At 34.4% G+C, this 23809-nt stretch overlaps 1 protein-coding gene across 2 annotated transcripts; it reads right to left on the reverse strand.

The window, feature by feature from the left end:
• Positions 1-1687: 1687 nt before the first annotated feature.
• On the reverse strand, positions 1688-22110 carry Klp61F (Kinesin-like protein at 61F). 2 transcript variants are annotated; one of them, XM_088243542.1, is made up of 17 exons: positions 21940-22110; positions 20128-20278; positions 19035-19187; positions 17710-18017; positions 16384-16632; positions 15053-15306; positions 13830-14059; positions 13117-13280; positions 10771-10910; positions 9686-9984; positions 8948-9115; positions 8159-8467; positions 6482-6613; positions 4656-4878; positions 3927-4042; positions 2399-2614; positions 1688-1935 (listed from the first exon to the last, which is right to left on the reverse strand). In XM_088243542.1, exons 1-17 carry the CDS (start codon positions 22002-22004, stop codon positions 1828-1830), a joined length of 3285 nt encoding a protein of 1094 aa, XP_088099668.1. In that variant the 5' UTR covers positions 22005-22110; the 3' UTR covers positions 1688-1827. The 2 variants fall into 2 exon arrangements, with proteins under 2 accessions (XP_088099668.1, XP_088099667.1); XM_088243541.1 differs by having other exon boundaries at positions 2399-2626.
• Positions 22111-23809: the final 1699 nt, after the last annotated feature.

The following is a 23809-nucleotide window of genomic DNA, read 5'->3' on the forward strand; positions in this document are numbered from 1 at the left end:
TGTTCGGCATTCTCTTCCCTACTTTGGTTTATTTTACCAATAGCCTGCACTATACTGATCATGTATAATACTACCTCTCGTGTGAGTTCTTTATTACCTATCACCAATGGGATGTCGCATAGATCTTCAAAGCCATTAGCGACTAGTACACAAATCTATAAATTAGTTGACCCTTCATTTATTTCACATACATTTCACCGACTCATTTGTATCGATGGTGGAGTGGTCAGATTGAAATGAAACAGATATTGAATAGATTTTTATGCTGCAAGTATTAACCCTTATTTTTAATATGTATCGTCTTTTTTGGTGATCCCTGTAGGCTGGATTGGTTCCGACATTTCGGCTACCGTCGCAGGAGCCATCTTTAGGTAAACTCCCTGCAGATATACCGGTGGCCCAGGTGTATGAGGTTCATAAATAAAAGGGTAAATTGAAATAAAATAGATTTATTTTTTATCATAATACACAACTACAAAACTATTACATACTACAGATTAACCATTTAGAATTTTTTTCACACCGAAATGTCGTATCTTAAAAATGTAAATATTTCCAACGATCGAACAAAGCAAAATATATAAAAAAATACTTGAACTTTATTATGGATATAATATTTCCATAATAAAATTATTACAAAGTGTTACAACACTATTCCATTAGGAATCCGTGTAAACTCTGTAATACCGCTCGATGCTTCTTCACTATATTCTAATACAATTACATAACACACAAAAAAGAGGTCTCCCGAAACTGAATCGAATCAGAAAAAAAATTGATGACATTGGTTGACAAAATTTTCATAGATAATAATTATTATTTTATAATATATTTACAACTCTCCGCGTTTTATAATATTAAATAATAAAACACAATAATTAGGTTAATTATTCTACAAAAAGAAACTTAAGGTAATATGATTTTGTAGTTTGTCAAAGCACAAACAATGTGTGTAATTATATCCGTGTAGGTCAGTAAGAAATACAAATTATTGCTAAAAATAATATTTTAAAATAAGTAAGTTACATATTTAAAGGAATTGACCTATTTTATAACTGTTATAACTGTACAAAGCCGACTATATTACAATTTATTTATAACCTCCCGTCGTAAATGGCACCATACATTTTACAGAACATAGTACTCGTAATAGAGAATCCAAATTACATCTTCAACTCGGTGATGAAAGTTCCAAGCGTGTAAATTTTACTGTCAACTTTATTAGACCAAACTTATGATAGCAAATATCGGCTCAGTACTCGACTCGAGATTAGACTGGAGCAAAGTTTGACTGAATAGAAGGGTTGTTCCAATCCTGTTCTGTCGAGGAGAGCTAATGGCGCAGTTTGTCATCATCTAGATGACACAAGTCGTTAAAGCATCATTTTTCATCATCTGACATAAAATTGTGATATGCGTCAGCTAAACACGGACACGAAACATTCCATAGTCCGAATAACAGAGAAACTCAAAGTGCACTTCTCATCAGCCAGACATTAGTATTTTAAAATGGATGTTATGTGGACTGGATTGTGTGCTCATTGTGGGTTGAGAAAGGCGCAGTTAAATTGAATCAATGACTCTGATCAATACTCGACTTAAGAATTATTACAATATTTTGATCAGATGTCAGCTATTCGAGTTCCATTCCATATTGTCAAATTGAATATTGTTTTTACCCTCCAATAATAAACATAAAAGCATTAATTGCGATTTTTTTAATTGGATTAAATGCGCATATTTAACACGATGAAAAATGAAGTTATACTTGAATTCTTCACTGCAAATATCATGGGTGGCGCCCGGGCGGGGGAGGCAGGGGGAAGTTCAGTAGTTCCTGTTCCCGAGAACCTTCTTCTGTGAAGTCGGTTGCCTCAACCGAGATTTGAATTCTTTCTTGTCATTGTCAGAACGGTTGAGGTTTTCTTTACTTTGCTGTAAATAAATATATAATTATTTCTTAAGTAGTTCTTACTACACGGAAAACATTTCAGTCATTACTCACCCCGCTAATTAGTGGGGTGATTACCCAAGTAGCTACCGATGCCAAACTATACAAGCATTTTTTTTCATTTTTAAGAGAATTTCAACTAATTTCTTTTTTTGACACAGTTTTTATTGGCACATAAATTATTATTCTGAATGTATAATAATGACATAAAATTTGTCACAATTTATTATTATTACAATAAATTATAAGCCGCCAAATTTGTGCGATATCAACATTGTACAATTATTTGCACCACATTGGGCCAGGAAGCCCAATTACAGTGAATATAGTATGGAATAATTTTAATAAAATCATTCGACAAATTCTTTTAAAAAAAAGAGCAGCCTTCTTACTTAAATTATTGTAATTTTATTGTAGTACGTAAAATTATTCAAAGTTCGTTCTTACCGAGTCAGTGCCGACAAGAGAGAAGATGTCTCCCTCGGAGGTAGACTTGAGGAGGCCCTGCGACGGTGCGGCGGCGAGGGTGTGAGGGGGCGGGGGCATGGCGAAGGTCTCCGCGGGAGAGGCCGTGCCGCTGTCGCTGCTTTCGCGAGAGTTGTCCATCCGCTCCTTCACCGGAGTCTCATCGATAGTCTGGTCGAGGTTGATCACCTGCACGCCCTGCGGACAAAACTATAATTTTAAAAATAATTTACGGTACCGTAGTAATTATCAAACATTGGCCACTCTAAAAATCAGCCTTTTACAATTCAAAGAATGCAGGGACAAGTGGTGATCGGTTGAAATAATAGAGTAAGAATAAAAAATATAATTGACATTGAAATTGCCAATGAAAAAAACGTGACACTGAAATGTGCATTACAGAATTGAACTATGCACATAGTGAGGAAGATCAGTGGTTTTTTTATTATTTGTTAATAGACCATCAAATTTAAGCCAAATTTAAAAATTTATTATTTCAAGTTTTGTAATTTTTGATATTATTCCGCGTGCGATGTCACACATTGTCTTCAGTGAGTTCTGCTGATTGCTGAATTGGCTGACCGAAAACCGGGAATCTATCACAACACTCTATCGTTGGTTGATCCAGAAGAACCAGTGAAGTTGTTCAAATTAGTTCTTCTTTTTTACAATCATTTTTATATATTTTTTCATACATTTACAAGCAACTTCTCAGTACAAACTAATGTTTTAATTTCTATCTTTTATCGTACGTAACAAAATATTTTTTATATCCAATTTCTCGTAGCAATAAATTTTCTCATTAAATTTGCCAGTACACATTAGAGGGCCCTAAACATTCTTATATAAAGGGAATTTTGATCCCTGATCTATATCACGTGTGTACACCTACTAATCTAACTCAATTCATCATCATTTCCTTTCTGCACCTAATAGTGCATAGGGCACTGCATTGGTACACCAATCGCGGTGTATCTTGATCATTTTTGTTACATGAAGGTGAGATGATCAGTCTTACGCTTTAGGTACCAGTCCAGGGACTATAAAATATTCTAGTGAAAAAACACCTTTTTAAATAAATATTTCATGTCAACCATGTCAGGAATCGAACCCGAGCCTCTTGCATGGTAGGCAAACGCGCTGATCACTGCACCACGAGGCTGATGAGGCTAACTCAATTCACCACAACTAAATTGGTATGTACAAGATAGAAAATAAAACATAAACTACAATTTATTTTAAGAAAATTGCTTTCGGGATATATGGGTTAAATAATCAAATATGCGATGATCGTACATACGAAAATAAAAGGAATGGCATATTGTCAATGCCTATTTTCTTCTTTTTTAATGTTTTTAACTATTCTATATTGCAATATTAATGCCCTATGAATTGTATAAACGGACAATGTCCATAAATAAATAAATAATGGCTAAGGCTATTCGCTCGCCTCACCCACGGAGGGTGGAGTTTGGGAGTTTGGTAGTGTAGTGTATAATGTGGTAATGACCTGCGGCGAGTGTATTCCGTTTCTCATATTCCTGAATCTGCGTATGATCCTGTCGTGTGGTGAGGTGCTCACGAGGTCCCGAGGGTAGGAGAATTCCCTTCTCACCGGAGTCTTTCCTGGAATACAATAATTAACCAAATAAACAAACGTTACTGTTATTTTTTGTCAGTTAAGAGATAATTTCTTCTTTCTTTAACTTATAGAGTCCAGTTGGTTATTAAATATAAAAAAAATACTTAAAATCTTCACTGTGTAAAAGAGGACATTTTTTAAAATTTGCAACATATCGCCTTCATACACTCGTATCTTCAATGGGTCTAATTATGAATACCAATTATACCAGAATCTAATTACAGGCCAACGCACCTGGTAGGTAGGTACCTAAACTAAATAATTAGTAAAAAAAAATTACAACATATCTCGATAGATGACTTGAACAATTTTAGAACTTTTCGACTTCATACTTTAATTTAACTATCCCTTATCAACCAGCGTCAAATTAAGGAGTAGTAATAATAGGCGAATGACGAATGAAAGATAAAACTTTTGAATATGTGTCACCATTTATTGTGGACAACAGGGCCCGCATTGAATAGAATAAATGTAACAGATATATTGACTAGGCATAATTTGCATAACATAATCCAGCAATAATATTAATAAAACGTAAGTAATTTAGAGAACCAAATTTCTTAATGAACATCAAATAAATTTGGAAAGGGTACGAACCAGTCGGAGAGTAAAGACGGTAGTCTTCACTGAGAAATTTGTTTTCCAGGGCATCGTTAGTGCAGATCTGTTTCATCATCTCCTCCTTGAATACTTCCGAAGACTTGTGCAGACTACATAAGGATGTTCGGAGGGCCTCAGCCTGCTGCGGGAGAGTGGAGATAGTGCTTTCCACGGAAACGAGGATCGCCGATGTTTCCGACTTGCAGCGTTCCGAGAAATCCTAAAAATAATTTATTAAGTATACCCAATGACAATGATGAATGTTTCAAGTGAACACTTCCAACGACTGCCAAGGGCTGGTATTCCGAACGCGTTTACAGCACGCTATAACGCGTATTTAGTACGTAAAAACGCGCTATACCGCGCTATAATCTGGTTTGGAATACCAACCCAGGTCAGAAGCCCTAAAATCTCGGGACTTCCATATTTTCTTCTTTAAAATGTTCTCAATCTCTGATGTTATCAACATTTTTAAAAAATTTACAGAGTACATGAAAAACTACAAAAACATGGACAAAACAATACTCCATGTCTACTGATGGACAATATTTTAATAAAATACTTTGATAAAAATTATTAAGAATATTACAAAAATTACGATACTAAAAATATTTTTTTAATATTTATATAGGATAAAGTAAAATCTCGAACTCTGTTAAATCTAAACATTGTCAAATCATCTTCTCGTTGCTATCAGGGGCAAGGTACCAATCCAAAACAATCCACACGCACTATCCTGGATATATTTTGTTGCCCTTTAATAATAAGGAATGTTTTTATGTTTTTTTATATATTTTTTTTCCTTTTTTAATTACTATAAAATAAAAAAGTACCTTCTAATCTTTTACATAATATTTTATTTTCTCTTTCTTATATTATACAAAAATATTATAACTGTCTATTTAGTATAGGAGCAAAAATTCATTGACATTTTCTTGTATACCCACGAACAGGCCATGCCTTTGTGGGATTCTTTTGTTTACTATGTTTACTATTAATATGTTTTTCATTGCTATGTAATTATCCTTTATTTTTTAAATACTGTTTTACCTCTTATGTTTATTGTAAAAAAAAAAAAAACAAAAAAATATATGTAATATACAAGATATTTGGTAGAGAGTGAAACAAAAAAAAGTGGTGGATAGAGGAGTCATCTGGAACAAATTTGCTGAAGTGGTAAATAGAGGGGGCCATTTGGAAACAAATTTACGATTACCTAAATAAGTACAAAGGATACAGAAAACATGAACTTTGCATCGCATTAAAAAAAAATCAAAACTGGTCAAGACGTTAAAATTCTTTAGTGCATACCCTTTCAAATGGTACAAAATCCTGAAATAAAGGTTCAGATTAAGGATAATACTTCACAGGGGTATCTCAGGTAAAGAAATTCCATTGTTATTTGCATAGTTAGGCCTACCTACAGCATCTACCCTAGTTCGGAGAAACATTTTTGTAGAAAGTAAAAATACTTCGCTTCATTTCCTTTTGTCTATTTTTTTTCAAATAATTATTTCTACCAATTATTTTCTCCAGTACAACGGTAAAACACTACCGAGGCAAACAAATTTATTTGAAGCTGAAACAAGCCTTAAAATTTGTTTTATTAAAGGCACAAAACCAAAATCTGGGAAAATGATAACAAAAACATAAAAAATCGCGATAATAAATTGGTGACATTTTGGGGGCCACTACAGAAAATTTTTTCGGAGTGGCCCGCTCTATCTACCATTTTTTTGTTCCACTCTCTACAAAACATCCTGTATATTTCAAACAAATTATGTATAAATTTATGTAGACACGTTAAAATATTATTAACTAACCGTATAGCTCTGGTGATGTTTGGAAATTACTTCAGACTGTTTCTTCTGTATGTCCACAGATACATTCTCAATATTTGTCAAGTTACTGTTCCATCCTTCCTGCCAGCATGATGATATTTCCGATACGGACTCCTAAAACAATAATAAACAATAATGTTCCGGACTCCCGATATTACCCATGTAGACAGTATGTCTTAAGAATACACATGAAAGGCACATGGCTTATATGGGCTGATTGCATTTTTTTGATTTTAGAAATATTATTGCCATTGTATTCACCTTAATAAAATGGAATATTAAAAACTAACAAAATGTATCTGCCTGTCTAACAAATTGTGGGAAATACATATGGGGTCATGGCTGGCTAAAAAAAACCGTAAAAATGCGATGATTAATGCAGTAAGCTCATTTAAGTTTTTATTAAAAATGAAATGAGACTATTTTATGTATGCTATTTATATTTTATTTTATTATATTTTATTTTACAGTCAGTATAACGGCTAACAAACATCGAATTGGAATCCCGCGAAAGCTCACTTCCTTTATAGCAAATTTAATTATCTCCAGAAAGGTAGAAATCAGTGTTCGCGGTCATGCTGTGGTGGAGAGAGAGTTGAGCAAGGGACTACCTCAGGGTTCTGTCCTGAGCCCGATTCTCTTCAATATCTATATGCATGACATCAGCGGAATTGTTCCCTCACAGACAAGTTTGCTTCAGTACGCGGACGACTTCTTCATGTATGCATATGGGAAGGACCCAAATAATCTAGAAAATACTCTAAATTTAGGTATGAGAAACATCAGGAATTGGTTAGTGGAACATGGCTTGGATCTATCGACTGGTAAAAGTAATGCCATAACCTTTTGTAGACAGCGAAAAATTCCAAATATGTCCATTTTGTTTACGTTTGTACTTATATTCTATGTTTTAATAAATAATAAAATAAACATAGTTATACGAGGTTCGTTCAAAAAGTATCGCGAATTTTGTATTTTTTCAAAAATTATTTATTTATTCATGATTATCTATTTTGTCGTATTTTCTCCCATTTTAATTGCTGAAAAAATATTTACATAATTTAAATTGTCCCTTTGAAACATAGTGCCATAAAACATTCACAAAAGTCGTCACATCCATAAAACAGTTAAAAAAGTCACATTGTCCATATCTTTAAATAATTTCAAAAAACTATTTATCTATTGTATTTTTCATTGACGTTATATTCAATTCAATTAGTTAGATTAAAATACATATAATACAGAGGTCTACACACATTTTTTGTGAATATCTCAAAACAAAGCTAGATGGACAGGACGAACTTTGGGCGACATAAATATGGGCGACTCAAATATAAAATAGACATTTTTGTTTCTTCTGTCATTGTATGTAAAAATACATATTACATTCATTGAAAACCTATTTTATCAAAAACGTGAACCCACTGAACCCAGTGTACCACAAATAAGATTTGTATTCATATTTTTGGTTTCCTATAAAATTTGTTACCTGTTAATGAGCCAGTTCTCGAAGTGAACCGTTCATACATTATTAAACAAAATCAACGACAGGTCACACGACCTGAATGCCTAAAGTTGCATATTTCCTCTCCAGAAAAAGATGCTAAAAGTAGTTTAGAAAGAAACAACAAAAACAGAAAAATATTGTTTGTTACATACCTTGATCTGTCCCCCGATCTGTTCCGCGCCATCCACCCGGAGGACTTCATCCGCCGCAAAGGTGTCCATGTCACGGACGAAGACCTGGTGGGCCCGATCCAGCGCCCCGAGGGCTCCGGCCGCGTTCCCAGCGGCCCGCGTGGCACCCTCCCGCGCAGCACCCAGCGCCCCCTCCAATGCACCCCTGGCCTGCCCCTCCCGCGTCCCCCTCTCCAGGTCCTCGCCCTCGCGCGCCGCCTGAGATGAACTCATTCTCTCCTGGAGCGCCTCCATACACAAGCGGAGCTGTTGCATTTCTTTATTCATTTCCTGAAAATTAGCCAAAAATATAGTCTTTGATGTAATGCAACTCACCGTGATCCAACCTGCACATCATCATTCCGACATGAACCGTCGGCAAACTGTAAGCGGTAAAAGTGCAGAATTGAAGAATATTTATTTAAAACTTGTTCAATAAATATAGCAACATCTTCCCGCCAATCAAAAAACAAAAGAAAAGTACAGTTGAAGAGCGTGATTGTATTTTTTAAATTTAATGTCGTTTATATACTCATATTTTACATAACTTTCATGTATGTAAAAGCCTTACGGGCGTGAAAAATTAATAAAATAAAATAAAAATAATACATGTTCAAATGTGTTGAGAATGCATAAATTATATGAGGTAAGTGACTCCTTGAAACAAATCAGCTATTTTCCTTTGTAGTCACATAGTAAATATACATTACATTAGTATTATAAGTTTATACTAGTTCTGATGCTAAGAAAGGGTTAGAAATGTGTCATTACTTCCTGTTGCTGCTTCCTACACTCGGCGTGTCTCTTGGCCTCGTCTTGGGCGGCTTCGTGCTGCGCTTTGGTCATGGCCTCTACAGTCTGCAGGTGTGCACTAGCCTCCTCGTACCACTCGGTCTGGACGTGACGCACATTCGCCAGCTTGGCCACAAATGCGTCTTTCTGTAATCAATAATAATAATAAGGCCAATTTAAAAAAAGAAATGTAGTAACCGAAGAATTCCAAGCATTAACAAGAATACCCTCACCGTGGTAGAGTGACAGAATTGGGATAAACTCCATTGAAAGAGTATAATCGATAGAAATATTTATTATTTATTGTTGTGGTGGAGTTATATTGTGTTTTTAAAGTTAAGTACCTATGTAAAATTATTTAAACATGTTTTGTTTAATTCAATTAAAAAAACACATTATATTGTATTGATTAAAAAAATACAAAATATTTTAATGAAATCATAGGTAAATATTAATAATCCCTAATTATGACTGTTTTTATGCAGTACATTTAGTATAGTCTAGTACAATAATTATATTTTTATCTAAATTCTTTTTTTCGTGTATTTTTCTTTTCCTCAGTTTTACACTTTTTTTCTGCTCCCTAGAAAAACGTAAAAAGGGGGTTTTACTGTATTCTCATATTCAAAAATAAATAATTTTTCTTCCTAATGGAGAATTTGTTCAACTTGTCGCAAAGTGAATTTCTTTGATGAAGTCAAATGCAAGAGTATTTACCCATTGCTGCACAAACAGTGTCATCTTGTGCGCGGCCTCCTTGTCCTTCTGTCGTGCCTCTTCCAGCTGCCGCACCAGCCCCCCCAGGGCGGCGAGGCGGCCCGCACCCCCCTCCCGCGCCTCCTCCGCCGCGCGTCTCACCTCCCCCACCCGAAGAAAGCAGTGCGACGACAGCTCCGAGCCGGCCTCTTCCCTCCAGCCCTCGGACTGTCGGAGCACCAGACCGATGTTGAGGGACAGGGTGGAGAGTAGTTCCTTGGTGGTTAATTCTCGTTTGAGGTGTTCATCGTGTTGGGCGTCTGAAAATATGAAACGTAGCAAACATATAAATTCAAAGCAACACACGTAACCTCGTGACTTCTGTGAGAAAACAAAATTATTTTTTTCATACATTTCAAGGGAGATGTAATTAAAATATTGCAAAACTGATCATTTTTAAAACACAGAAAATAAATTAAAAAAATAATTCAAGTTTTTAAAAGTGACTGGCTGAAGAAGATAATATTTTTTCTTGTGATATTTTACAGTTATCGTCCTCTATTTTATTATTTTAATAATTTACAAACCATACGGCCATTATCTTTATTTTAGGAAGTGCAGTGCTACAGGAAATAGGATGCAAAAAATGTGTTCTTACATGTGGTAAAAATTAGACTATTTAATTTTAAGGCAAAGGCACTCGAAAATGTATGAAAACATTAAACAAAAAAGAACTACATTGAACTACATGACAAGTTCATACAGATAAACCAATCATAATGTTGTAATAGATTTCAGGTTTCCGGAAAACCAACTCACCGATCAGCAAAACTCTCAGGTGAGAACTTGTGACATCACGTGCGGAGTGATTAAAAAATTATAGCGCTGATAATACAATACACAAAAATAATTTTTTTTATATCACTGAACTTCCGTATTTTCATTTAGTTTTGCATCAAGCAATGTTGTAAATTCTGGGAGCAAGTTGTACATGACTCCTCTGACCAAATGATGTTGTTATTATAATTGCATATCAGTTTGTATCATATTAGTTGTAGGTTTTGGAAAGCAACGTTTGTACGCATGTCTATAATGTTTATTCTCACCAATAACATTCTGTAGAGCTTGCAGGTCCCGTATCTGCGAGTCTGTGATGGAGCTGAGGTAAGTTTTCATGTTTGTGCGTTGTCCGGCTGACTTTTCACCAAACCCTTTCACCCGTTTTAAGTTTGTGTTTTCCAACAATCTGAAAAGTGCAACTTAATTGTTATTAAACACATTAGAGAGAAACAAACGTGGAGGGATCCTTTGTACTACGTGATATTTCTTCATTCATAATAAATAATTCTTAGCTAATGTGGTCATAATCAGCTAGGAAATTTTCAGAACATTTTTTATCTGTATCTAGGTGGGTGAAGAATACAGCTCTGCGTTTAAAACTAGAATCCTGAATTTTTACTGTAATAGATTTTCTCCATATTTTTATTTATTTATTTTCAGTGCGCTCGAATGTTCATGGTCCTTAAAATATAGTTTGATTAAAATGACAGCTGTCAAACTAATGTGACTAGTGATGGGAAAGTACTGATCAAATCGATTTTATCCGTTTTTTCGTGCAAAACATGAAACTCTGTTTCCGAAAATTGATATAAAAACGCTAAAACAAGCCTATTATAGTGTGTAAAAAAATAAGACATTTACACTTTTTTTCATGAACAACATCAAATGAATTATTTTTTTATTCGATCGATTTAAATTGATCAATTTGTCCCATCTCTAACATTTTTGCAAAATGATGTAACCTTGTAAGTACTTAGTTGATAATTAGGTTTATTTTAGTTTTAAAGCTGATTTTATATAATTATGTTGATTTATAAGTCAAGCATTGTATTAAAAAATAAAATTAACTTGCCAGGTACTAATGATTTTTCGTGTATCAATATAAATCACTCCTTAGATGTTACTACAAAGTTATATCGTCACTTTTAGTGACAACTGTCATTCTAATCAAGCTACATTTTAAGGACTATAGTAAGCCTGTGTCTGTCGATGAACCAAGTAAAAATACAAATTTCATTTGTGTTAGAAGGCACATTAGAATGATTTAGACTAAGCTAACAGAGTCGCCCATATGGACAAAAACCACTATATGATTATCAACCACGAAGTTAGCTACAATTTACAGCGATACAAAGGGCCATAAATACTCAGGTCAAGAATTGTAAGTGCAAACCGAAATCGTCCGTTAGACGTTTGTTGTTACACTAAAAACCAAATCAAACATTTCATTCAAACATCAGAACTAAAAGATCTTCTCTATCGAATTATAACTCTGAGGATTTATATGAAAAATTTTATTGGGTAGTGGTCCTGTGGCTGCAGTCGCGGACTCACGAGTTAGAGGTCTGAGGTTTAAACCCCCCTCTCCCCGAATTTGGTTCCCATTTCCTAATAGTGAGTTATTTAAAATTCGATGAAAATAAAAACATCCAAACATTAGAAAACAGACGAAAATTAAATGACTTGCTTTTTTTGTTTAAAATAATAATGTCGATGTTCGATTGTTGTGAGCTTATCAATTTGATTAATGTGCGAGTGCCTGGTCGAGATACCCGATGTAATACTTTGTTCTACTGCGGTCCATCATCGACCAATTACAGCGCGAATTCGCCAGTAATGCGGATGCATGTACTCGCGAACCAATATGCTAACAACATCGATGTCTTTAGCGTGAGTCTTGTAAATTTTAAATATCAATGTATATGTTCCTTATCAAATAGAACTTAATATTCTGTTCATATTGTATTTTATAACATTATGTACCTAGCTGCTTTAAACCTTTAATTGTATTTCTTTAGCTTATTAAAAAAATTGAAATATATATATATTGCTTTAATTTTTTTAAAACCAACTTAACTTTAAAACACAGTTCTATATTTTATTACAGTATATTGTATTTTTTTTTTAAATTTATGTTGTTAATACACTCATCTTTTTATTTTTATACCAACTATACTTCTTAACACTGTTCCTTTATTTTGTTCCTTTATTTTATTTCTTTATATTGTGTTTTTTTTTTTTTTTTTTTAATCTATGCTGTTTATATACTCATCTTCTTTTTTTATACCAACTTTACTTCTTAACACCGTTCTATCTTTTGTTGCTTTATATTGTATTTTTTAAATTTAATGTTGTTTATATACTTATATTTTGTAAAACTTTCATGTATGTAAAAGCCTTATGGGCGTGAAAAAATAATAAAATAAAAAAATAAATAAAAATAAAATGGTCCTAAAAATTAAAACATTTGGGTAATTTATAAGAATGGAAATATTTATATTTCTTTTTTAAAAAAAACTTGCTACACATACATAAAGCAGAGGGTGTTGAATACTTTAATGGACTGAGCCTATTTAGATTATAACCATACGTAAATACAAATTAATGGTTACTTCTTTTTATCGACAGTGTTGTGGAGATGAGCAACATCCGTGGTGCTGGTGTCGGCCACCCCCAGGAGAGAACGAGCCTGCTCTGACAGGGTGACTTCCGTCTCCACGTGCTTCCCCACCAGGTGCTTCTGTTCATCGCACTCGTTGCGGCTCCCGACCAGCTCCTAAACATCAATCATATACATCAATAATCATAAATCCACTCACTGCTGAGATTCATTTGGGAGGTCAACTCTGCAGTGTAAAAAAAAAAAAGGATTTTACAATCCATGGATAAATTGTGTTATTACTGGGAAGACTTGACGTGATCGTGTAAGTAACACCATAATTCGAGAGGTCTTTTAGGTTCAAGAATCTGTGACGTTTCAAAGTAGTTAATGAATTTTTTCATACATTTTTGAGAAACTTCAACATACATTAAATGCTTCAATTTTTTACCGCGAGTAAGATATCATTTTTTATATCCAATTTCCTGTAGTACTAAACTTCCTCATTGCCTATGCCCTGTAGTTTTTATATAAAAGAGAAGTTTTAAATATTTTTTTGTTCTCATACTAATCATTTTACAAGTGAATGGAATCCATAGTTTTATTTTTCCAGTGGATATAATGTTTTCCAAAGATATAAAAGAAAAACCTCTACTAAACAATCGCAGATTCTCCATTTCGTCACCGTAATTGCTGGAGTGTATATGCCAGTTTCAGTTAAAGTACCTTTTTGGTGTCTATTAGAACAAGCTTGGTGTTGGCAAGAGCGGAGTTGGTCCTCTTGAGTTGCTCGTCCCTCAACTTGAGGTTGTCAGCCATCTCCTGGAACAGTCCCTCGATGCGGTCCTTCTCTTCCTTCATGGCGCGGATGTACAGGATCTGCTCCTGCAACTCCTTGCTCTGCTCCTCCATCTTCGTATTCATGTCCGAATACGAGTCCATCGAGATGTACACACCTACAGAATGAGGACAAATTGGATTCAAAACTTGTTTAACTGTGCATATGGTGAAATTTCATAAGAAAAAAATAAAGTGTGAAGCGTCTCGTTCAAAATTAAACACGACCTCTTTCACATGCAACTCCAGGAAGAGCTTCCGGACCAACCGAATTTAATTCTGGAGCAATGAAATAGCTTTTCCGGAAAATAGATTGGTGCAAACTGCCTGGATAAATACATTCTTTAATATTTTCTATTGTACTATATGTCGTGTACTCTTTTTTTTTTTCTCCATATTTAAAACGCAGTGCGTTAGATGTACATGTATCAGTTTAATGCTACGTGTATGCTGCGAGTAGTGGTCAGCGTGTTTGCCTACCATGCAAGAGGTCTCGGGTTTCAATTCCAGACACGGTCGACATGAAATATTTATTTAAAAATGTGTTTTACAATATAACATTTCAAAGTCCCTTGACAGGCACCTGAAGCATAAAACAGATCATCTTACCTTCCAGTAACAAAAACTTTCAAGATAAGCTGCAATTGGTGTACTAATGCAGTTCCCTATGCACCATTAGGTGCGGAAAGGGGAATGATGATGAGTGTACACAATAATAATCATATGTACCTCACAAATATGCAGTTCCTCTTGATAAGTAAAATCTTATAAAAACATTATTAACCCGTGTGCGGCTATGATGTCACATGAGTCTGAATAAAATACAAGACTTGATATATCTCTCTTGTTTGTAAATAATGAAGCTGTATTTTGCTATATTATTATTTTTACAAATTATGGAAAACAGATTGTTAAACAAATACATATGTGATAAATTTTTATTTTTAAATACCTGTACTTCAAAACATGTCGTCCTTTGATAATGTAACACGAAGTCACAGCACCGTCTCCAGAAGGATTGTTTAGTAAAAGATTTTTTCAACGAAATGAATTTTCAACTAAACAAGAAACTTTTCAACTAGCAAAATGCCATACAAATAAGCTCTACACACCGTTCTTCTCCCTGGAAGCCAGCAAGTCCCTCTTGAGGCGGTCGATCTCCTCGCTGTATTCCTTGAGCACGGCGTGCTTGGTGATGCGCTGGTTCACCTCTGGCTTGTTCTGGATGCAGCGCGCGCGGTTGGCGTACTCCAGCGTGGACAGAGTCTCCTCGACGTCGCGGTGACCCGGCGAGATCGTGGCGATGATGGATGTCTTGGTGCGCCCCCCGAGTGACTCTTGCAGCAGTCGGGTAAGCTTGGATTCTCTGCAAAGTGGATATCGTTTTAGTTATGGTTCTAGAAAGACTAAAGACGTTCGGTCCATAGTTACTTGAAACATTTTTGTGGCTCTCAACAAGATATTGAAACTTTGAATAAATCATCGGTCGGTTCAAATCAAGAATTTGCCATATGGCAATAAGCCTGTCAAGGTATAGAAAGTTGAATAAATAAAATCATAAGTTTGATAATTGTCATTTTACTAGCAACAGTTGGCAAAAAAAAAACACAAAATTATATCTATGGGAGAACATAAGTCAAAATGCCGTACTTTTTACAAGACAGTTTTTTCTGTCTCAAACATTGCGGGAATCAAATCTGACATTAAAAGAATGTCCTTTTTTTCTCCATACTTATAGGAATTGGATGATTGCTAATAATTGGGAATACATAGTTAGGTGATTACTCTTCAATGTTACGTCATTTAAGGCATAAAGTTAGAAAAGGTTCTTCTTCGAGAAAACTATTTTTGTAGCCGATAACTGATAAATTTATCTTGAGTAAAAAAGTATATTGATAATATTATTCTTAATAAGGTTGTTTGACTTACATGTTTTGGAATGTGTGTGAACATAGTTGCATACTACAAGATGACCAAGTAAAAAAAATAACTTAATAGTTGAATTATATAATTTCCCCCGCCCATAGATATATTTTTACAGCCAATAAATTAGTTTATCAATCAATATCTGTGAAAATATTTAATTTCACTGATATCGTCTATGATAGACGGCAATGGGAATACCAATGCAGAGTCCTATTCACAACTGGAAGTGGACAGGAAAATTATGATAATGAATTACTATGATTGAAGTTGCAACTATAGAAATAACTCTGTATGCAGACGGCCAAGGAACACAATTGTGTTTTTTTTTTCCTTTTTCAGAATTTTTACTCGAGAGTAGTAATCGATCGCCTAAGGTTTTTGTTTTATTTCACATACAGGACTTTATTCTTATATTTATTTATGTTAAAATGATTGAGTCGAATTTGCCTTATAAATAAACACAACTATGTGGCACCGAACTGAACTGAATCGATTGATACACGGAGCGATCGGTTACCTATAGGGGATGTGCGGATGCCTCTCCACCAGCGAGGTGATGACACGCCCGAGGGTGAGGAGACTCTGGTTGATGTTGACGCACTCCCGAGCGCGTTCCTTCCGCGCCGGGTTGTCGGAGCCGGCCTTGGAGATGTTCTCACTTCCTGCCAGGTCCACCAGGTTCAGTTTGCCGATCTTCATCAGTTCCTCACCATCGGAACTGTTTTCTTTCATATGCACCACGATTGTGAACACTGTGTGGGAACGACTGGAAAAGCGCAATATAATGTAGGTGTAATAATTTGACATAATCGAAGATCAGTAAATGAGGTCGACTAATTAAACACCATTGTCAAATCTGTGAATCGGCATTTTAGCAAATTTTGAGATACACTACAAAAAGATTGTTTTAAACAGACTTGCAAAACTTTGAAATGTGCATATTTAACTAGCAGATTATCCTCAATATGTGAAAATGATTTTGTTAGGGGACATTTTCAATGTTACTTTTTAATTTCAACACTCAAAAAATACAAAATTATTTTAGAAAATGATTCCATGCGAGTTTTTCAAAGCATTGATTTCCTTTTTGAATTAGGTACCAGATTATTTTTAATTTTTAAGAAATAAATTTCAATAATCAACTTTATCTTTAGGCTCCATTTTATTTTTTTTAAATGACATTATTAATAGTCGAAGCACTGAAGCGAACAATAATTTTCATTGCATTGTGATCAATAAATAAAATTGTTAATACGATCTAAACATATTTATAAACTTTTCTTTATTTATTTGACAATTGTAGTCTGCATTACTTTATGGGCTGTTTAACCCATCACGTAACATGTTACAGTGGGTGTATACTGACAAACTGTTCTAAGTTCAGAAGGACTTGAATTATAAATAAAAATATAAAAATCATTTAAAAACAAATTAAAAAATATATAATATATACATAATCTAACTCACATAGTGTCTATGTGGCTCGACTGTGGAATCATCTCCCATCCACCATCAAAGATGTTACTACATTATCTCTGTTTAAATCACGTCTGACGAAACATTTCCTTTCTCTTACTTAATCTCTCCTCCTTTCCTTCTTCCTCTTTTTTCCTTTTTCCCATTGAGTAATAGTTTTGATTTAAGGTAATTTGTAAACAAATAAGTTTATTTCTATTTTTATATATCTTTAGCTTTTTTTTAAATTATAAAAATAAAATTTTTATTTTATTGGTTAGTTGGAAGAAATTGCCATTTGGCAATAAGCCGGCCAATGTACAAATAACATTATGTACAAAAAGTTAAATAAATAATGTAATTGTACTCATGGTGCCAAAGAAATTACCTGGATTGTGCATTCATCAGTGTTGAGGCTATCCTCCTTTTCTCCTGCCCCTTGGCCATGATCTTGTAAACCTCGTTCTTGTTGTAAACAGTGACCTCCTCCAGGCCGTTGACGATGTTAGAGCCCTTCCTGGTCACATCCTCGTATATGCGCAGCTTGGAGTTATCCTCGGTGGAGGAGAGCAAATCGAACAGTTCTTCATTGTACAACTCCAGGTATGACACCCGGACCGTGTACTCCGAGTTGGTTATGCGCAACTCGTCAAACAGCTGGCTCAGGGAACGGGGGATTATACCGGCCATGGGGTCCTGGAAACACAATGCATTTGTTACATATATTAGTTTATCGAGTGAACATACAGCATGTACAAATATAAGACTTTTTGTGTTGGGCACCCATCTACACACCAAATGTAAAGTTCGTACTAAAGAGACTTCTAAAAATCTAGACTTTAATAAAAATCCAGCGACAGCTTTACTCGCAATATTTCCCTCAACATACATTTGTGAGATCCTATTCTCGGTGTTGATTAATGTTAAAACAAATATAAAATACCACTGACTGATGATGTTTGCAACACTCGCTTCGTTTAAAACTTAGGAAATAAAATCCTTCAATAGGGAAATATCACATACTACGAATACCAATAAAAATATATGAAACGGATATAGAAAAATAATTGCATTTTCGAAATCAATATGGATATTGTGGAGAAATATTTTCATCCATAGATTTAAAAAGGATTTTTTTTAAATATGTCACTAGAAAAACGCGACATGCTTGGCATTGATACTTGTGATGTCAAGATTCGTGGGGATGTTCTGTAAATTTTTTAACAGTTTCAAACAAAGTTACAAATAAACATGAATCGTGACATATTAGGGGTGTGGCCGATGCAATGAACGTTTTAGTGGGAATTCAAAATTATAAATATTTTTTATGCTACTAATAAGTAGTAAAAAATATTTTTTTACTCAACAGTATTTCATAGACCCTTTTAACTTTAAAATTGTAAAATAAAAGTGATATTCCCCTATTGAATATAAAGCAAATGCAATTCAGCTACAAAGAAGTCACTAACATAAATAATTATTTGTTTTTGCTTTTCAATAATAATAAATAGTTAAAAAACGAAAACTCTAATATTTACTAAAGGATGCAAAAATTATTAATATTCCTAGATGTGATACCCTGGTCAATCCAGGTTTTTCAGAATTTCAAAACGCGGAACCAAACTAAAAAGGGTTACATAATGGCTTACCAATCACTGGCTTATATAAAAAAAAAAAATACAGCATGTTTTGCAAACGCAATATAGGACTTACATTTTGCCAGGGAACATCTCCATCCACCGCACTCTCCCCCACCATGGTGTGTGTCTTCCCCGTCCCGGTCTGTCCATAGGCGAACACGGTACAGTTGTACCCGGCAAGTACTTCCTCGATGAGAGGAGACACCACCTCATGATAGACATCCACCTGGACAGGTACATTTGGAAAGTCAATTGCCAGATACGAGAAATACAGACCTTCCAGCAGAGGCAGAATGGTATACGTTACACAGCACAAAGGATCACTTAATCCAGACAAAGAAAGATCATAGGCCCTGTAAAAGCCCATACTTCCATATTTCCTTCTCAGAAAACTTATGTGCTTCCATCGGAATAAAATAAAACCATAAGTAAAGGTGAATAAAATATAACCATAAGTAAACTGGACTTTCATATTACAGTAGCAGAAGATCCTTCTTATATTGGTGTACCAGTGGATTGTAGTTCTAGAAAGACGTTGCTTCTACGTAGACATTTATTCTTGGAAGATTAAAACACAAATTGGGAGGGCTCAAGTGCTGCAGGGACCCGATGAACACGACTGTTGTTTTGGGAGCTAGGCAAGCAAGAGAGGGGAAGAAAGCTTTTTACTGCCTTACATAGCCTCTGTGGGTAGCTCCACATATAAACCAAAATATGCATCTGATGCACTGGAACCTACCTACAGAGGAACATCAAATCTAAACAACACTCTTAAAGATGTTATCGATCTTTGTTGAAAATATTTGGCAAGTATTTATCCAATATTATGTAACATACAAGGTTGCAATTGCTAAACTGAACTTATCGGTCATCTTTAGGTTTTGACATGCATCACAGTGTTTTTTTTAAAGTTAGAATCGTCTTTTATTGTTTACAGAAGTTAAATTATTATTTCTTTGAAAAAAAATCGTCATTTTCAGCTAAATTATTGTCAAAATTGTAGATACGATTATTCAATAGCAACAAATTCAGTTCCAATATTACAAATTGGAGATGTATAAATTATGAAAACTCTCAAGTTCTACAAACCACCGTCACATTATTGCTTTATACACATTTAAAATCGAGATTCTCTGAAGAAATGTGTAATGACAAGTTCTACATACCTGTTTGGAGTTGGGACCAAAGGCTCTATCAAATGTGAACTTCTTGGAGAGTTTAGTCTCCAGGGGAGACTGCTTCACAATAACCTCCCGATTCCCCGACACTTCAACCACTCCCAAGGATTTGAGTTCCCGTTCCCGGTTGTTAATAGGCCTGAAATATTACAATAGCTTTAGTTAACTTAACAATAAAAGAGCAAAAAAGAACTCGGTCTAAGTTAACAGAAGGATTGAAAGAAAAAAAAATGAGAATGTATCGATTGGTCTGAGAAACATACAAAATCCTGATTAATGATATTCACCACTATTAAAACCAATGAACATCTACAAGACCTCTCATTGAAGCTTCTTCACCATCCGCTAGCAGTACTTCTTTAAAGGACAGAAGAGATTACATCTCCTTATTCCATGCCTCTTCCCAGTTCCCCTGGGACCCTTCCGGTACGCAGCCTCCGAGTCCTTCTGTCTCGTCTGATTAGCTGCTCCTCCCTCAGGTTCCTCTCAATATTAGTCGAACGGCTTGTGGACTACTACAAGCTCTCGCTTGTGTGGGGACATCTAGCGGAAGTCTGACCACATGATCGACATTTTGTCAGTTCACGTGTCCGCACAATCGGAGTCCCGAATAGGCGCAACCCCATAACTACCGGTTACACCTTCATTACTGCATTATATATTTTTGGAATATGCCTTTTTATCATGGTCCAGCATTCCAATCCGTAGAGCATAGCTAGATGAACAGCCATCTTGCATATTTTGCCTTCGGTTCTCATAGGCATTGTCGAGTCGAACATAACACCTGACTGGGCTTTTCATTTAATCCAACCTGTATTATCTCGGTGCATTACATTTGCATATACAGACGCACCTGGCGTTACTACAGATCCGAGGTATTTGAAGCGGTATGTTGTCTATAATTACATATATTGGGGCAGTCGGTTTTTAACAGCAAAAATGCAAGGCATGTACTCCGTTTTTGTTCAGCTTATTTTAGATTATATGATTAATAAAAATGAAAAATTTCACATAAAATTGCACCAGTTTAGATTATTGTGACTAAAAATAAGACACAACACGACAAGAAACATGAGATTACAAACATATTAGTGTCTCCTGCGAGATAAAAATGTAATATTTACAAATAAAAAATTTCAATGATGCTAGTTTTGATACAGTATGAATGAAATAACTTTCTGAATAATAATCCACAATGAAATCGTAGAGCGCCGTAAATACAGAGGTAGGTATATTTTCCTGTTTGTACTTGAATGGACAACTTTTAAGATCCATTTTTATAACCTAACTTTTTAACTAAAATATGGTCAACGAAGACGAAATATTGAACAATAAATAACAATGTCAAATTGTACACTCTGCTACTAGGTTTCATTTTAATATAGATGTCCAATCATACATTTCGATACGAGCCCATGTATTCATTTATGCTTCCGTATCAAGTTCGGAGATTTAATTAATACTAATTAGGATAGAAGAAAACCGTTCTTATTTTATTTTTAATATCATTTTGCTTTAATACTGTGTTTTCGTGCACAAATATGCGTCGATTACTATTATTTTCGTTTGAAGTGTACCTAGAAATGACAAAGACGTCAAAATATTAATCAATTACTTCAGATATATTTTTGACAACGGGAATACTACTGGTAGAATAATTTTGGATAGTATATTTGATAAATTATCTAGTAATTAACTTACGCCTTAAAAACTGCCTAGATACTAGAAATGCGTAATAATTGTAACCTTTCATTAATCCCAGACAGGCGAATGGCAAATAAAAACACCGCAATTTCTTACCTCAATCGTACAAAAACCTGAATATTCTGGTTTTTCTCCTTCCGACTCACTTTTTCGCCGTTCATTTTGATGTTTCTATATTTACAATAATTATTAAACTTTCAATTTGTCAGAGAAGTCACAAAACAATATCACGGAAGACCGTTAAAAAGTAATTTTTCAAACAACATCAGCGGTTGGAAGCGAGCAATGATTTGATTGGTTAACGCAGTTGTCACGTGACATGGTTTGTATGATTAGGTAGAAAACTGTTAACTTTTATGTCAAGTTCTGAAATTGAACAGTACTTATAATTATTATACACAGATGACTCTACACACGTCCTGCTAAAATAAGACTCGTAGTGATATTAAATAATAATATACCGAAATATAAAATTAATAACAGGTATATCAAATATATTGTACGCTCAAAGTAATAATTCTCTAAAGAAGCGTTCCAAATTTTTGGTTTGGTTTTTTGTTTAACAACAAACGTGTAATGGACAGTTTCAGTCAGCGCTCGCAATTCTCAATCCATGTACCTACGGCCCGTTGTATTGCTGTAATATGTAGCTAACTTCGTGGACAATAATCTTCGAATGGTTTTTCTCCGTATGGGCGACTATATTAAGTAATTACTCTAATATACGAACGTAATACGAAGTTAGTTATATTATTTTCAACCCCAATAAATAAATTATATGTTTATTTTGATAAAAATGTTACACCGTCGGAATTCCATTATTTTTAAGCAAAGACCCAATAATTGGTAATTACGTTCATCTATTAGTTGTAATAAAATATTTTATTTCTCACAGGAAATAAAAATACTTTTTGTGATATTTATAAAATCGGGTTGTGGTATATAATAGTATTGTGGACTCACGATCAAAGGTCAGTGGTTCGAATCCCACTCTACCCCAACTTGACTCTCATTTTCGAATAGTGAGTTATTTACAACTCGTTGAAATTGGACACCAAAATTTTAATATTTGTGTAAATTATTCACCGCTCTATTTTTTTGCCTCCTCTTTCACAGTAGTAGCTGCTCGATTATTATGGAATAATCTACCCACTAATGTCAGAGACACCCCTTATTTTCCACTCAAATCACGAATGAAATGTCACTTCCTGAATATTTGAGTTTTTCCTTTCTCCTCCCTCTTTCCTTCCCCCTTTACCCCCTCTTCTTTTCATAGTATAGTGTAGATATTTAATAAATTTTGATATCTTAAAAAATATATGTATTTAGCAATATTTAGTTTCATAATGAATATATTATAATACACCAACAATATGTTCATATACCACTGATTTTCTCAAATCTAACGGTTTGGGTAGGTAGGAAGAAATTGCCCAAAGGCAATATGCCTGCCCTTATGCATATGTATGTAAACTGTATATGTATATAAAGTTTTTATATAAAAAAATAAAGAATAAATATGTTGTAAGAACGCGAATATCTATTTTTTTAAATAATAATAATAGTACCTTATGCAATGCTGTAACTATTGGAAAATTATTTATTTGTTTACGAACTTTTTCAACACATTTATTAGTAAATACATTTTTTCATAAACAAGTAAGTGGGTATAATAAAAATAAAACACAATTTAAAAAAAAATCAAGTTAGAACAAAAGAAAATAATAACGACCTCGAGACAAGAGTCCAGATCCTGTCACGAGTTTACAAAACAAGACAAGATGTTTGTAAGTTGAGGAAGCGAGGTATGCATGCAAAGAGAGACTAGTTTGGCGTTATATCATTTTTGCCTACTTTTACTGCGGAACGGCGTAGTGTTTTACCCTTTTATACCTAAATTAATTCCTGTGGCTATAAAACTATTTTTTATTCTGTGAGTACTGAAATAATTATTTGAAATTTTTTG

Source organism: Micrasema longulum, unplaced genomic scaffold, assembly GCF_059751315.1.
Source record: "Micrasema longulum isolate JH-2025_06_02 unplaced genomic scaffold, ASM5975131v1 h1tg000215l, whole genome shotgun sequence".
Taxonomy (NCBI): Eukaryota; Metazoa; Arthropoda; class Insecta; order Trichoptera; family Brachycentridae; genus Micrasema; species Micrasema longulum.